Below are 12,640 nucleotides of genomic sequence, written 5' to 3'. Positions count from 1 at the left end.
TAGGAATAATTGGAATCCTGGAAATTACATAAAGTATTCTTCATTATGATGACATGCATGAACGGATATAGTCAGAACCGTTTTGAAGGATATACACTGTTCGCTCATCCAATAATCCTGAGTCCGCCCTTGGTCTTGCCGTGCTTTTTGACTCCATCATGCTTGACCTTGCCACTGCCGGCGCCACCGCCCGATCCCCCTCCACTTCCGTGTTTCTTGCCATTCTTCGTGTTGGATACTGGCCGGACCTCTGTGGTGGCCCGTCGGAGGAGAACCGGATGCGATCCGATGTACTTGCCCTGCATCTCCCTGGCGGCTTTAAAATAATCGTCGCCATCGCTGAAACTAACGAACCCGTAGCCTTTGCTCTTCTGTGTACGCTTGTCGCGGATCACCCGAGCTTTTTGGACCGATGTATACTTGGCGAATGCCTTTAATAACGAATCATCCGTCACCTCACCAGCAAGGTTGCCTACAAACAAGCGAAAGTGTGCGGGATCCCACTCTAGCAGTGTCGAATCGGTCCAGTTCTGACCGCCTCCAGCACGCGCGACGGTCTTGGATGCAGGTTCCGGGTTTCCCACGGTGGGTGCCGGCGTGCTAGCCGTTGTATTGGCACCGGACGGAGTATTTACACCAGAACCGGCACCAGACATACCCTGATTCAAAGTTGGCCGTCCAGGGGCCTTCCCGGTGGCTGGAACCTCCTCCTTGTTCGCATAAGCACTCTGCCACTGCGCAATCTGGGCCTCCGTTTCAGGATCCAATCCCGAGTCATTGCGTCCGAAATTTCTCCCGCGCCCATAAGCGCTCGACTGGTCCGCTGCAGGCGTAAAAGGATTCTGGATGTGAGGCACGGATGGACCGTATGTGTTGTCATTGTACTGGGAGGCTCCGTAATACGAAGGGCCGCTTTGATATGATGATTGCGCTTGCGAATAGTAACCACCGTAGCTTCCCGTGGTCGGTGTCGAATATCCACTGGTGGATGTTGTTGGGGGAGCGGACACAGCGGGGCTGCTGGTACGGTAAGGTTGACTAGAAGCTACAGAGCGAGGCTGGAATGCTGTGATGGCGCTGTAGCCCGCCCGAGACCCGTGTCCACCAAAGCCATTGCTTGCACCCGACGGCGCGGCCGAATATGCAGGTTGGAAGTTTGAAGGCGAAGCGGTGCTTGCTGTCGCCGGTGGCCGGGGTGGGAGGGACGACGGGGCTTGTTTAAGACCTGGAGGTGGCGGAAAGGACATGATGAACGGAGAGTTCGGAAAAAAAGAGAGGTGATGGATGATGCGATGCGCCGTGTGCGAACTAGCAGCAGACACGTACCTTCAGGGTCTGACTGACGCAGCAGTCATACGCCAGACGTCACGCCTGAAAAAGGTTGCGGATCTTGGATGAAGGAGAACGAGTGCTGAGACTTTCTAGATCTTTCCCTACTACTGATCGGATGGTGAGCCGGAAGTGAGTAAAAGGCGCCGCAGTGATAGTGGTAAGGGTTGCGATTCCTTGCTGCAGGATATTGTATGGTGTGAGGCGACCGAGGAGTCTGGCAGGAAATCGCGGAAGGTTCGACTGGCGAGTTGGTTGTTAGTGGTCCCGATGACGGATGAAGTCCCACGAGGAGAGAAAAGACCGCATGAATGGCCTTTGTCGCCTCCCGTTGGGTGCAAACTAGATTTTGCATACACCACGTGATAAAAGCACGTGACATAGCAGCTTCTCTGGCAGATGAGTCAGCAGTCTGGGCTGACCTCCTGAGTCATCCGGCCCAAAAAGGCCAAGCCCTTGTCAGCCCCAACGGATTTCCCACATGTGATGCAACCCCCACCCTAATCTCCTTTAGGCAGTGCAGTAGCCGACCGACCGGCGCGGGTAGGATCAACTCAGGCCTCCGTACTGGACAATTCCGTCACGAGATGCAAGAAAAGACGCGGGATGATAAGACGCCCCGGAAATAGGCACTAGTTTCTCCGACTTATGGCTTCTACTCCGTGGAGGCAATCCATCGAATTCCGACTCGAGCCATGACACGGACGATGGCTTGGATACTAAGGATTCCGATGCCGTAGCCGGACGAGGCCTGCCTGGATGCTGATAGGTACAGATGCCATGAGGGTGAGTACTACTAGTAGATACTAGTAGTGAGGCACCAGCGTGACCAACAATGGGTTACTGTTCGTAGTTAGGCAAGATGGGGGTGGTGGAGGGGATTCCAATTTATCCGTCTCCGAAGGGGCTTCACCGAACGCGCTCTGGGAAGTCTGGTCTGGGATTGTTGGTCCCTTTCCTAGGCCGATGTAGGAAGAGCGGGCTTTTTTGCATTGCATTTGCTGCGGCCGGCTGCCCCTCCATGCCCCGCCATCTTCAATGTTCCAGCTCCTGTGACTCCGTCATCTCCGAACTTCCCCCATGCTGATGGGGAATCAATTGACAATTGCATCTACTAGAAATATGAAACCGTGAAGGGTTTCCAGGTGGAAAGAGGATTGACTGTGATAAGGAGAGGTTTAATTGATGCTTTGCCGGTGTATGTTACTACCAGCCATATTATAGTCGATCCTAGTAACTAGTAACTAGTAGTAAGTAAGTACTGTATCCGCGGGCTTCCATCCAAACTCCCCCTCTCTTCTCCCATGTCCCAGAGTCCCAAAGGTCCCAAAGCACTAAAGTCCCCGTACCAAAATCGCCCATCCACCGGGCGTGGTTGTTCACCGGAGGACTCTGCTCCCTCCCTCCCAAGTACTTGCCCCGCCCTCCGTCCCACCATGACGGAAGGCTGCTCCGTAAGCCGTCCATTTGCACGAATCCTGCTCTGACATCTTCGAACGCCTTCTCCCTTCGCTCGCTTCTTCTTCTCCCTTTCCCTTCCTCCTCTCCAAACCTTCTTCCTTTCTCCATCATCTCACTCTGGGCAGTCGGTTCTTCCTGCTGTACATATATCCCCCACCCACCCTCTTCCTTTCTTCACCTCTTCCATATCTCCTAATCCAGCCTTCCCTCCCCACTATTTCATCATGGCTGACCAAGCTGTGTAAGTATCCTGCGACCACCCGTGTACCCCCTCCCTTTATCCTCACGTCTCTCTCCTTCAATCCTTTACTTCCCCCGCAGCTGGAGATCTCCCTGTTATCAATCAATGTCCCGGGAGACATCTACAGTTTGCGGGTAGGCTGGATCATGGATAGCTTGCATCCAGGGCCGCCTTCGTCATCATCCCTCAATCCATTGGGGATGGTGAGGGACGGCCAGCTTTGTGGAGTCTGTGTCTCGACGTCATAAGCGTTGGGTGCAACGCAGCTTCACACGATACCCCAACTTTTCGTTTTCTGCCCAGCTATTGACAGGGAATTTGGCAACTGACTTTAGCGCCCGTCTCGCCGGCATCAATGTCGGCGCTCCGGCGCGTCCTTTGCCTAGTGCTGATTTCGGTCTCATCGGTCTGGCCGTTATGGGTCAGAACCTGATCCTTAACGTTGCTGACCACGGCTTCACTGTCTGCGCATACAACCGCACGACCTCCAAGGTTGACAACTTCCTTGCCAATGAGGCCAAGGGTAAGTTCCACCCAGAACCAGCCTGCACTCCTATTCCAGAAGATGTTGACAAGATGACATGTTAGGCAAGTCCATCGTCGGTGCTCACTCCGTTGAGGAGTTCTGCGCCAAGCTGAAGCGCCCCCGCCGTATCATGCTCCTGGTCATGGCTGGAAAGCCCGTCGACCAGTTCATCGAGTCTCTCCTGCCCCACCTTGAGGAGGGTGATATCATCATTGACGGTGGTAACTCCCACTTCCCCGACTCCAACCGCCGCACCAAGTACCTGGCCGAGAAGGGCATCCGCTTCGTCGGCAGCGGTGTCTCCGGTGGTGAGGAGGGTGCCCGTTACGGCCCCTCCCTCATGCCCGGTGGTAACGAGGAGGCCTGGCCCTACATCAAGGACATCTTCCAGAGCATCTCCGCCAAGAGCGATGGTGAGGCCTGCTGCGACTGGGTTGGTGACGAGGGCGCTGGTCACTTCGTCAAGATGGTCCACAATGGTATTGAATACGGTGACATGCAGCTGATCTGCGAGGTAAGCCATTGAACTTGAGAGACCGTTCTTATGGATTGCACATAGACGCTGACACATTCAATAATAGGCCTACGACATTCTCAAGCGTGGCTTGGGTCTCCCCACCAACGAGATCGCTGATGTCTTCGCCAAGTGGAACAAGGGTGTCTTGGACTCCTTCCTGATTGAGATCACCCGTGATGTCCTCTACTACAACGACAACGATGGTACTCCCCTCGTTGAGAAGATCCTCGACAAGGCCGGCCAGAAGGGTACTGGCAAGTGGACTGCCATCAACGCCCTCGACCTCGGCATGCCCGTCACTCTCATCGGCGAGGCTGTCTTCTCTCGCTGCCTGTCTGCCCTCAAGGACGAGCGTACCCGTGCCAGCAGCCTTCTCCAGGGCCCCGCTGTTCCTGAATTCACCGGTGACAAGCAGGCTTTCATCGATGACCTTGAGCAGGCCCTGTATGCCTCCAAGATCATCTCCTACGCCCAGGGCTTCATGCTCATCCAGGAGGTAAGTTTACACACCGAACTCTCTTGCCACTGGAGTAGTGATTAACTGTTCTACCATTATAGGCTGCTCGTGAGTACGGCTGGAAGCTGAACAAGCCCTCCATTGCCCTCATGTGGCGTGGTGGTTGCATCATCCGCTCCGTCTTCCTGAAGGACATCACCAACGCCTACCGCAAGAACCCCGAGCTCGAGAACCTCCTGTTCGACGAGTTCTTCAACAAGGCTATCCACACTGCCCAGAGCGGCTGGAGAAACGTTGTCAGCAAGGGCGCCCTCTGGGGTATCCCCACCCCCGCTTTCAGCACCGCTCTCAGCTTCTACGACGGCTACCGCACTCGCGACCTCCCCGCCAACCTGCTGCAGGCTCAGCGTGATTACTTCGGTGCCCACACCTTCCGCATCAAGCCCGAGCACGCCAGCGAGCAGTACCCCGAGGGCAAGGACATCCACGTCAACTGGACTGGCCGCGGTGGTAACGTGTCTGCGTCCACCTACATTGTTTAAGTGACGCTGCGATGTAAAACGCTGGACGTGGAGCCTCGCACTGGTCTGGCCTGGGAGCCGGTCAGGCCAGGATCCGGCAAGTTAGCTAGCCGGGCTCTCTGAGCACATAAATAAGAATGATGACGATCAAAACGACCAGCAAAAACAGGAAATTTAAATCCTTTTTATATTTTATTAACATGTACCTAGATGCTTGTTCTGATGTGGAAAACGGATGGAATGAGATGGTTTAATGTTTCTCTTCAAGCCGGTGATTTGGCAATGGTAATCATGGTAGACTGTAGAGTGTACGGAGTCGTAGATAGATGAAGGGAGGTATCGGAGGTGTGCTGCTCCGCCCTGGACTAATCCCGATTGGGCGACGGGAAGGTCGTGACTTCCTCCGGCGGCCATCCCCCATCGTGTCGTGTCGGCGACGTGCACAAATCCCCCCATTCTGCCCAACTGCATGCCAGGACGCTGAGGAGCTTTCCCTCCCTGGCTGGCTGTACTCGATTGGTGCCCCTTTCGCTTCGGTGGTGGTGGTTGTTGTTTTACTGGATATTTTATCTTCTTACTTCTCGTCGTTCCTTTACTCAACCCCCGACTAAGCTGCGGTTCCCGCCCGTCCCACTTTTGCTTGATCCGCGCTGAGTGCCATCGTCATTGCTGGCCACGACCGTAGTTTCCACGCAGCCTGGAACCTCATTGCGATTGATTACTTCGACCTGCATTCGACCTGACTAGCCCTCTGCGTGGGCAAGTTTGTGCCCCCGTATTCCTCGACCGAGCACGCCTTTGTCCCCTCGGGAAGAGACCACTCAGCCACTGCGTGACGGTGGACCCTATCCTGTCCTGCACTGCTGCTGGGATAGTCTAACTGTTTTCTGTCTGATCATATGGCCGATAACAAGCGCCACAGCGTGGGAGCGAGAGCATCTGCACAAGGACCGTCTGGAGGAACTGCGGGCCAGGGAATGGCTGGTGCTATGGTGCCTTTGGAGGTGGCATTGAGCAGTGCAATTGGCGCACGGTAAGTGTCGACCCTGTCATGGCACGGTTGGGCAGGGGGATCTGTCCGTAGCCGGATATTGCTCCCCATGTTTTATGCCAAATTGTTGCTACCGGGTAGATGCCGGTGGAAAACAGAACAGCTTGTACTGACACTGTTGCTCCCACATAGTGTTCGTATCACCACAGCTCCGGTTGCCGCCACTATTGAGGGCACTCTGTTCACAGCCTGTCCTATTACGAACCTTGTTGCCATCAATACTGCCGACGGAAAACAGACACATGCAGGCGATTACCGCATAGTCCCGGTGTCGCGCATACAGTCTTTCCAAATCCTTTCCCTGCCCCCGTCCAACGCCGATGGGGCTTCCTTCTCCGATGCCGTCCCGGCTTTGCACGCACTTGACATTCGCTCGTTGAAGACTCGGGAGGCCACTGCCATCAGCAAACTACAGGAGAGTGAGGCACGCCGAGGCAAAGGAGTCACTCGGGAAGCACAGGACCTTTTCGATGCATTCAGTCGCACAATGCCGGCAAGGTGGGATGGATCCAAGATCATCGTGGCGGATGCGGTCTCCATTGCGGCTCCGTACCGTCCGGACGACTGCCGGCCCTTGGTGGCGGGTGACACGGCTGCTCTTGCCCGAGTACGCATGGTGGTAAGTCAATCAAGCGTCGAGGAATTTAGGTTACGTCTGACAACCGGGCTAGCTCGAGATGGAACGCAAGAAGATCGAACTGCGCAACGCGAGTGCAACTATTGGTACGGCCCAACCCTTCGCACCCTTCTGAGGACACCTCCAATCGTGACTACTTCTAACGACTAGAGTCTAGGGGCCGGTGCTGCTGGACAACGTAAGGGAGGCTGAAGCGTCCCCATCTACCTCTCCATCACCCATTCGAAAGGCTCCCCTCTGCCTCTTGGGTACAGTTACCGGGGATGAAAATATGTGTGGGATGAGCCCACCCAGAAACGCGATATTAGCAAATGCGGAATCGGGGACCACAAGTTTTTCGAGAGGGGCCTAGCGTCACCGGGAAGGGAAGCAAGCAGGTGGTAGAAAAACGAAGGGGAGGCTTATGACGAAGCGGGACTTGGACTTGACCGTGGCTTGGTTGTACTACGGACGTGGTGAATCAGTCCGGAGGACGACCGGTACCACGGATGGGTCGGAATTGGAGCCTTGCCTTCAGGCCTGACCTTTAGATTATTGATTTAGATACAGGGGCGGCATGAATATGATGACCTACACTTCGTGTTTCGTCGGCGTGAACCGGATTCTGTAGATAACCTACCCATGATTGAAATTGCTCCTCTGTCCCACACTTGTTCGGTTCGGTTATAGAACCCTCTACCCGGCCAATTGACACGTCCTCGACAGAGCGTGTAAGTAGTGGTCTAGACTTTGATGGGGGAGTGCTTCACCGGACGAGATGCTACAGAGATAACGGCTGTTGTTCGCCGGACAAGCAACGGGTGTTTCTGGAGATGGAATCTCTAGTGTTAGAAAAGCATAATATCCCGTCCACATGATTCTGGGAGATCAGTGAGTGGGATATAATAGGACTTGCGAGACGGTGGATTTCTCTCTTTTCTGGTTTCTTGCTCCTTTTCTTTTCTTTTCTTTTTTTTTTTACGTTGTGCGATTGTTGTATGCTGAGCTGGTTTTCTGCTGGGCATCTACTTGATCGGTTGATGAGCGACCTCTCGGATAAAAGTTCATGACGGCGCATGGCATGATGAGTGGATGAGTGGATAAGCTAATGAGTTGATGTGAAGACTGATGAGGGGAGGGGCTACTATCTAATGCATGCCCGTGATGGTGATGGGTGATAGTGACGGGCGGAGAATGTGTGTTCAGCATGGTGATGGCAGTGGCACACACGGCTCGCGGCACACGGTGGCACCCATACATACATACTTTATCTTAAATCCCTCACTTCTGCTCAAGGCAAGGGAGAAGGAAGCTAGATGAATTCTCCGAGTCGTGGGAGGGAGAGAGAGGGGAAAGAGAGAGATCAGAAGAAAGGGTGGCCCACGCTGCAAAGTGTATGCTGCCGAGTGGCAGAAGTCATCGGGTGGAGCAAGATGCAGGTCAGCATATGGCTATTCAAACTATGGCTTTGGCTAACGCGGGTGCAGGGCTGCATGGGAACTGATAGTTCAGTTGATGGCATTACCTATACCTGCATGGCATAATGGTGATGACATGGATGGATGGGTTCTATCCCTGTTGGTGTGTGCTGGTGGCGATTGAGACAATGTGACCGACCGATTGATACCCACCAGGTCCATCCGGAATTCAGAATCCAGAATCCAGAATCCAGGATCCACGAGAAAGGATACTGTGTACACTACTGTGTATTGTACACAGGGCAGAATGAAGATCATGGGGAGAAAAGGGAGGGACGAGGGAGAGCCAGACGATAGGGTGAACGGGTCACCCCGCAATCTGGGATGGATCAGCCCTCCGACCCTTGGTTGTTGCTCCAAAATGAGACCACGACAGATGAGATGAGGATAGTAGAAGAGGTGCTGGGCATCGGAGAAAACAATGGGGGATCTTGTTTATTCCCCCAGACCTATCAGAAACCTACTAGACTTATTTCCCTTACTACCGAGGCAGTAGTAGTTGATTAATGCAGAAGACGTGCATCCAATCATCACGAGCAGCTGGCCGTGTTTAGAGTTGGACCCAAGGATACTCCGAATTGATCAGGACTAATTGCCAAGAGAGTCGGTGTGTGGGTGGTGAGGCCATATGGTGTGAAGCCATCCAGCTTCCCCTCCGAGAGGCCAAGTGACTGACTTCTTTCCTGCGGTCGGGAAGCAGCAGACAGACACTGCCCGGTATCCATCTATATCTTTAGTGTGTATCACACAGCCACTGGCAGTCTCAGCACTATCGGCTCGGCGGTTGCTGCCTGATCTCTCGTGGGCAAGGCTCTTTTTCCCTCTAAGAAACCCCTCCTAGGGTATTCCATATCCCTTCTAGGTACATAGTATTTGTATCGATTTATCAATCTAGTACTAGATCACGAGGATTGAATCACGCACCAATGATGGAGGACCGACGGAGAGGACGATGAAGAAGTGAAGGTCAGGAACCGAAAGGCTAGGGAAAAAACCCAAGATGACCCCGGATCGTCCGGAAGGGACCAAGCCCAGTCAGTGGAATCAACTAATAATCTAGAAGACGAGGATCCCAGTTCGGGCCCCGCGCCTATCTGGGAAGGTTGGCTGGTGACTCTGCCTGACTTGGGAGAACTAGTAAACAGTAACCATCAACTAGACTATCTAGTCAGTCCAAAGGAACAGAGGAACAGGCAACAATTAGTCAGTCTTCTTTTTGCGACCAGTCATTATTCCCTCCATTATTCAGGTCAGGCGGTGGATCCCGACAAGTCCCTTTTTCGCCCTCACCACCAAACCATCTTGTCATCATTTAATAACCGGCCAGAGCTCGTATCGCGAGTAATGACGTTAAAGTGGCTGTTGGAGATTCGACCAGCCCCAACTTTGACTCAAGATCCTCGACGGGGCCCTTGGCGATAAAAAAGTCCAATTTGGGTTGAAACCTGCACGGTCTCTCGGTCTCTTCCCCTTCTCTGCTCTGGCTCCATTCCAACTCCTCTTTCATGTCCTCCTCTCCTCCTCCTTCTTCCACTGGTTTGACCTGACTTGAACTCTTGTGCATCCCTCTCTCCCTCCTTTGTTTTCTTTGCTTTTTTTTTCTTTTACACTCCTGTAGTGTGCTTATCCTCTACCGATCTCTCCTTGACTACCTACTTGCTATCTCCATTCATCCATCCATCCTATCCTATCCTACGGGGACGGCGTGCGTGCATCGGTCGCCCTTGCATCAATCACCCGCTGCGGCTGCTGCTGCTGCTCCATTCTTCCTCCCCCAATTCCCTCCCTTGACATCTTCCTTTGTCTCTCATCTGACTCGGATTTACCTTTTCTGCTCGATTTCCTGCCAATTCCCCACTAAGACCAGTCAATTCCCTCACCGGCTTTCCACCTACCTACCTACCTACAGTCCTACACTCCTTCGGCCTGCCTGTGCCCCTCGCCATTCTTCTCCTTCGCGGATCCCTCGGTCGTCATTGCCCATTGAGACTGAGACACGCCGACCTTCGTCACTGATGGGGGCATCGCCAACCTAGCGACCTTCCTCCTTTCTTCGCCTTATCGCCCTCTTATATCGTTCCTCTCCCGCCCTCCCCCGACCAGCCATCGCCGACTATGGGAGTCTCCCCGTCCGGCAACCATCATCGACGGCGGAGCTCAGTGCTGGCGGGCACCTCACAAGCCGCTCCTATCGAACACCGGGAAGACAGTTCGAGGATAACTGGGGACGTTGCAGGTCCGAAAAAGGAAGAACCCAAGTCCTCACCGGCTGAGGACGCAGACCTCTCGGATCTTTCGTCTATCGCAGAAAGCTTGGAGATGGATTACATGAGTTCGGATGACGATCTCCACGATGACGAAGAAACGGGCCTCACCGCGAAGCAGAGACGCCAAAGGCGCCGCAGAAGACAGCAGCGGAGGCAGTTGGATGCCCGCATCGCCGATGTCAAGGCCTCGCGACAAGATGCTATACCACTAGGATTGGGAGACCGTGAGGTCTTCAAGAGATTATCAATCAATGCTGGCTTGATCCTGATGTGGTATTTCTTCTCGCTGTCAATTTCAATCGTGAGTTCTCTCGTGCGCGTGCGGCGGCGATATGGATCGTGATTCTAACCTTCTCCGTGTCTAGTACAACAAGTGGATGTTTTCTGACGACGATGTCGTGTTTCCCTTTCCTCTCTTCACAACCAGTCTGCATATGGCTGTCCAATTTACCTTCTCATCCCTAATCCTCTGGCTAATCCCATCTCTGCGCCCCAAGGCGCCCATTGCACCCACTCCTTCCGGATCGCCCGTGAGCGAGCATGAGGCGTTCGAACCCCAGCCGATTATCACCAAGTTCTTCTATCTTACGCGTCTCGTTCCTTGCGGTACAGCGACCTCCCTCGATGTTGGTCTGGGGAACATGTCCTTGAAGTTTATCTCGCTTACTTTCCTCACCATGTGCAAATCCTCCGCCTTAGCATTTGTGCTTCTGTTTGCCTTTGTTTTCCGCCTCGAGACCCCGTCCGTCAAGTTGATTGTGGTTATTGCCACCATGACTGTGGGTGTCGTGATGATGGTCGCAGGCGAGACCGCATTCAATGCGGTTGGATTTATCCTTGTCATTGCATCAGCGTTCTTTTCGGGCTTCCGATGGGGCCTCACTCAAATTCTCCTTCTCCGCCATCCAGCGACCGCGAATCCGTTTTCGACCCTTTTCTTCCTGACGCCCGTGATGTTTATCTCGTTGATTGTCATTGCGTTGGCGATAGAAGGCCCCCTGGAAATTATTGCTGGCTTCCAGGCTCTGGCAGATGCCCGTGGCGGCATGTTTGCTGTTTTTCTCCTGATCTTCCCCGGCATCCTGGCTTTCTGCATGATTTCCTCTGAGTTTGCGCTCCTCAAGCGCTCCTCGGTCGTGACGCTGAGCATTTGCGGCATTTTCAAGGAGGTCGTCACCATCAGTGCCGCTGGGGTCATCTTCCACGACCAGCTCACCGTGGTCAATATCACGGGCTTGGTGGTTACCATCGGCAGCATCGCTTCGTACAACTACATGAAGATCGCCAAAATGCGCTCCGATGCGCAGAAGGGTGCATGGACACGGAGCCCGAATCTGGACTCGGATTACGATTCGGATCCTACCGGGGAACGCGGAGAATATCAGCGGATCCGTAACCCGGAAGCGAGCATGTTCCATGCTCCCGACGTCCATGTTGACGAGGACAATGTGAATATTACCCCCGATGATGACTTGACCGCTGGCGGTCGGCGCTCATTCCGTGTTCGTGCCAGCGGAGCTAGCAACGCGCTCGGGCTTAGTATCAACACGACCAACCTAGGCGACCATGATAAAACTCTCTCTCCGCGGGTGTCCGGCCCCTCGCCGATGAAATCTGCGCCTCCGGTAATTACGTCCATCGAAGCTGAGCTTAACCGGACGGGCCAGGGCCCTAGCTATGGGAGCAACCTCCAGACCTCCCCCGAACGGGGATTGCAAGGGCAAGGGCGTTCAGCGACTTAGAGATCATAGATATCATCTTTGGGCTTGATGTTTTCTCCACCTTGGCTCCCGGAACCACTGGAATGGTTCACCATGGATCTTCGCTTTCTACTTTCCTTTACCCTCTGAATACCCTCTGGTCGGTCGTAAACGCAATGGCATCAGCGTTCGAGTCCTCGATTGTCATTGTTTGGACTTGATAATCCTTTCCCCTTTATATTGGCGGTTCTTAGCAGCATGCCTCGGAGTCGGCATGTCGGAGTACATTGGGCGTCCCGCACATATTGGCAGACAATGTCTGGTATAGACAGTGATTTACTGAGTGATACCATGTTATCTATCTCTTAGCTTCGAATGAAGCTTAATCGCATGTTGCGGCAGTGCCATAAGTCAATACGTAAGAGCCCATCATAGGACTCTTGACTAAATGATGTCATGCAATTGATCATCAATAG

At 53.7% G+C, this 12,640-nt stretch overlaps 4 protein-coding genes across 4 annotated transcripts; 3 read left to right on the top strand and 1 right to left on the bottom strand.

Moving 5' to 3' along the window:
- Positions 1-16: 16 nt before the first annotated feature.
- BO94DRAFT_382477 (RNP domain protein) lies at positions 17-1,443 on the bottom strand. Its single transcript, XM_025607273.1, has one exon. The coding sequence runs from the start codon at positions 1,245-1,247 to the stop codon at positions 105-107; it is 1,143 nt and encodes a 380-aa protein (XP_025469620.1). The 5' UTR covers positions 1,248-1,443; the 3' UTR covers positions 17-104.
- A 1,202-nt stretch (positions 1,444-2,645) lies between these two features.
- Positions 2,646-5,223, top strand: BO94DRAFT_564591 (NADP(+)-dependent, decarboxylating phosphogluconate dehydrogenase). The gene is made up of 5 exons (XM_025614438.1): positions 2,646-3,031; positions 3,367-3,554; positions 3,620-4,071; positions 4,139-4,570; positions 4,633-5,223. Exons 1-5 carry the CDS (start codon positions 3,015-3,017, stop codon positions 5,071-5,073), a joined length of 1,530 nt encoding a protein of 509 aa, XP_025469619.1. The 5' UTR covers positions 2,646-3,014; the 3' UTR covers positions 5,074-5,223.
- A 237-nt stretch (positions 5,224-5,460) lies between these two features.
- Positions 5,461-7,341, top strand: BO94DRAFT_533327 (anticodon-binding domain-containing protein). The gene is made up of 4 exons (XM_025611307.1): positions 5,461-6,085; positions 6,236-6,722; positions 6,775-6,826; positions 6,898-7,341. The coding sequence occupies exons 1-4, from the start codon at positions 5,952-5,954 to the stop codon at positions 6,930-6,932; spliced, it is 708 nt and encodes a 235-aa protein (XP_025469618.1). The 5' UTR covers positions 5,461-5,951; the 3' UTR covers positions 6,933-7,341.
- A 2,696-nt stretch (positions 7,342-10,037) lies between these two features.
- On the top strand, positions 10,038-12,276 carry BO94DRAFT_382371 (putative nucleotide-sugar transporter). The gene is made up of 2 exons (XM_025607272.1): positions 10,038-10,765; positions 10,830-12,276. Exons 1-2 carry the CDS (start codon positions 10,313-10,315, stop codon positions 12,204-12,206), a joined length of 1,830 nt encoding a protein of 609 aa, XP_025469617.1. The 5' UTR covers positions 10,038-10,312; the 3' UTR covers positions 12,207-12,276.
- The last annotated feature ends 364 nt before the right edge of the window (positions 12,277-12,640 follow it).

This window comes from Aspergillus sclerotioniger, assembly GCF_003184525.1.
Source record: "Aspergillus sclerotioniger CBS 115572 chromosome Unknown BO94scaffold_8, whole genome shotgun sequence".
Lineage (NCBI taxonomy): Eukaryota > Fungi > Ascomycota > Eurotiomycetes > Eurotiales > Aspergillaceae > Aspergillus > Aspergillus sclerotioniger.
The sequence above is the reverse complement of the archived record's forward strand: the minus strand, read 5'-3'. Positions and strand labels throughout refer to the sequence as shown.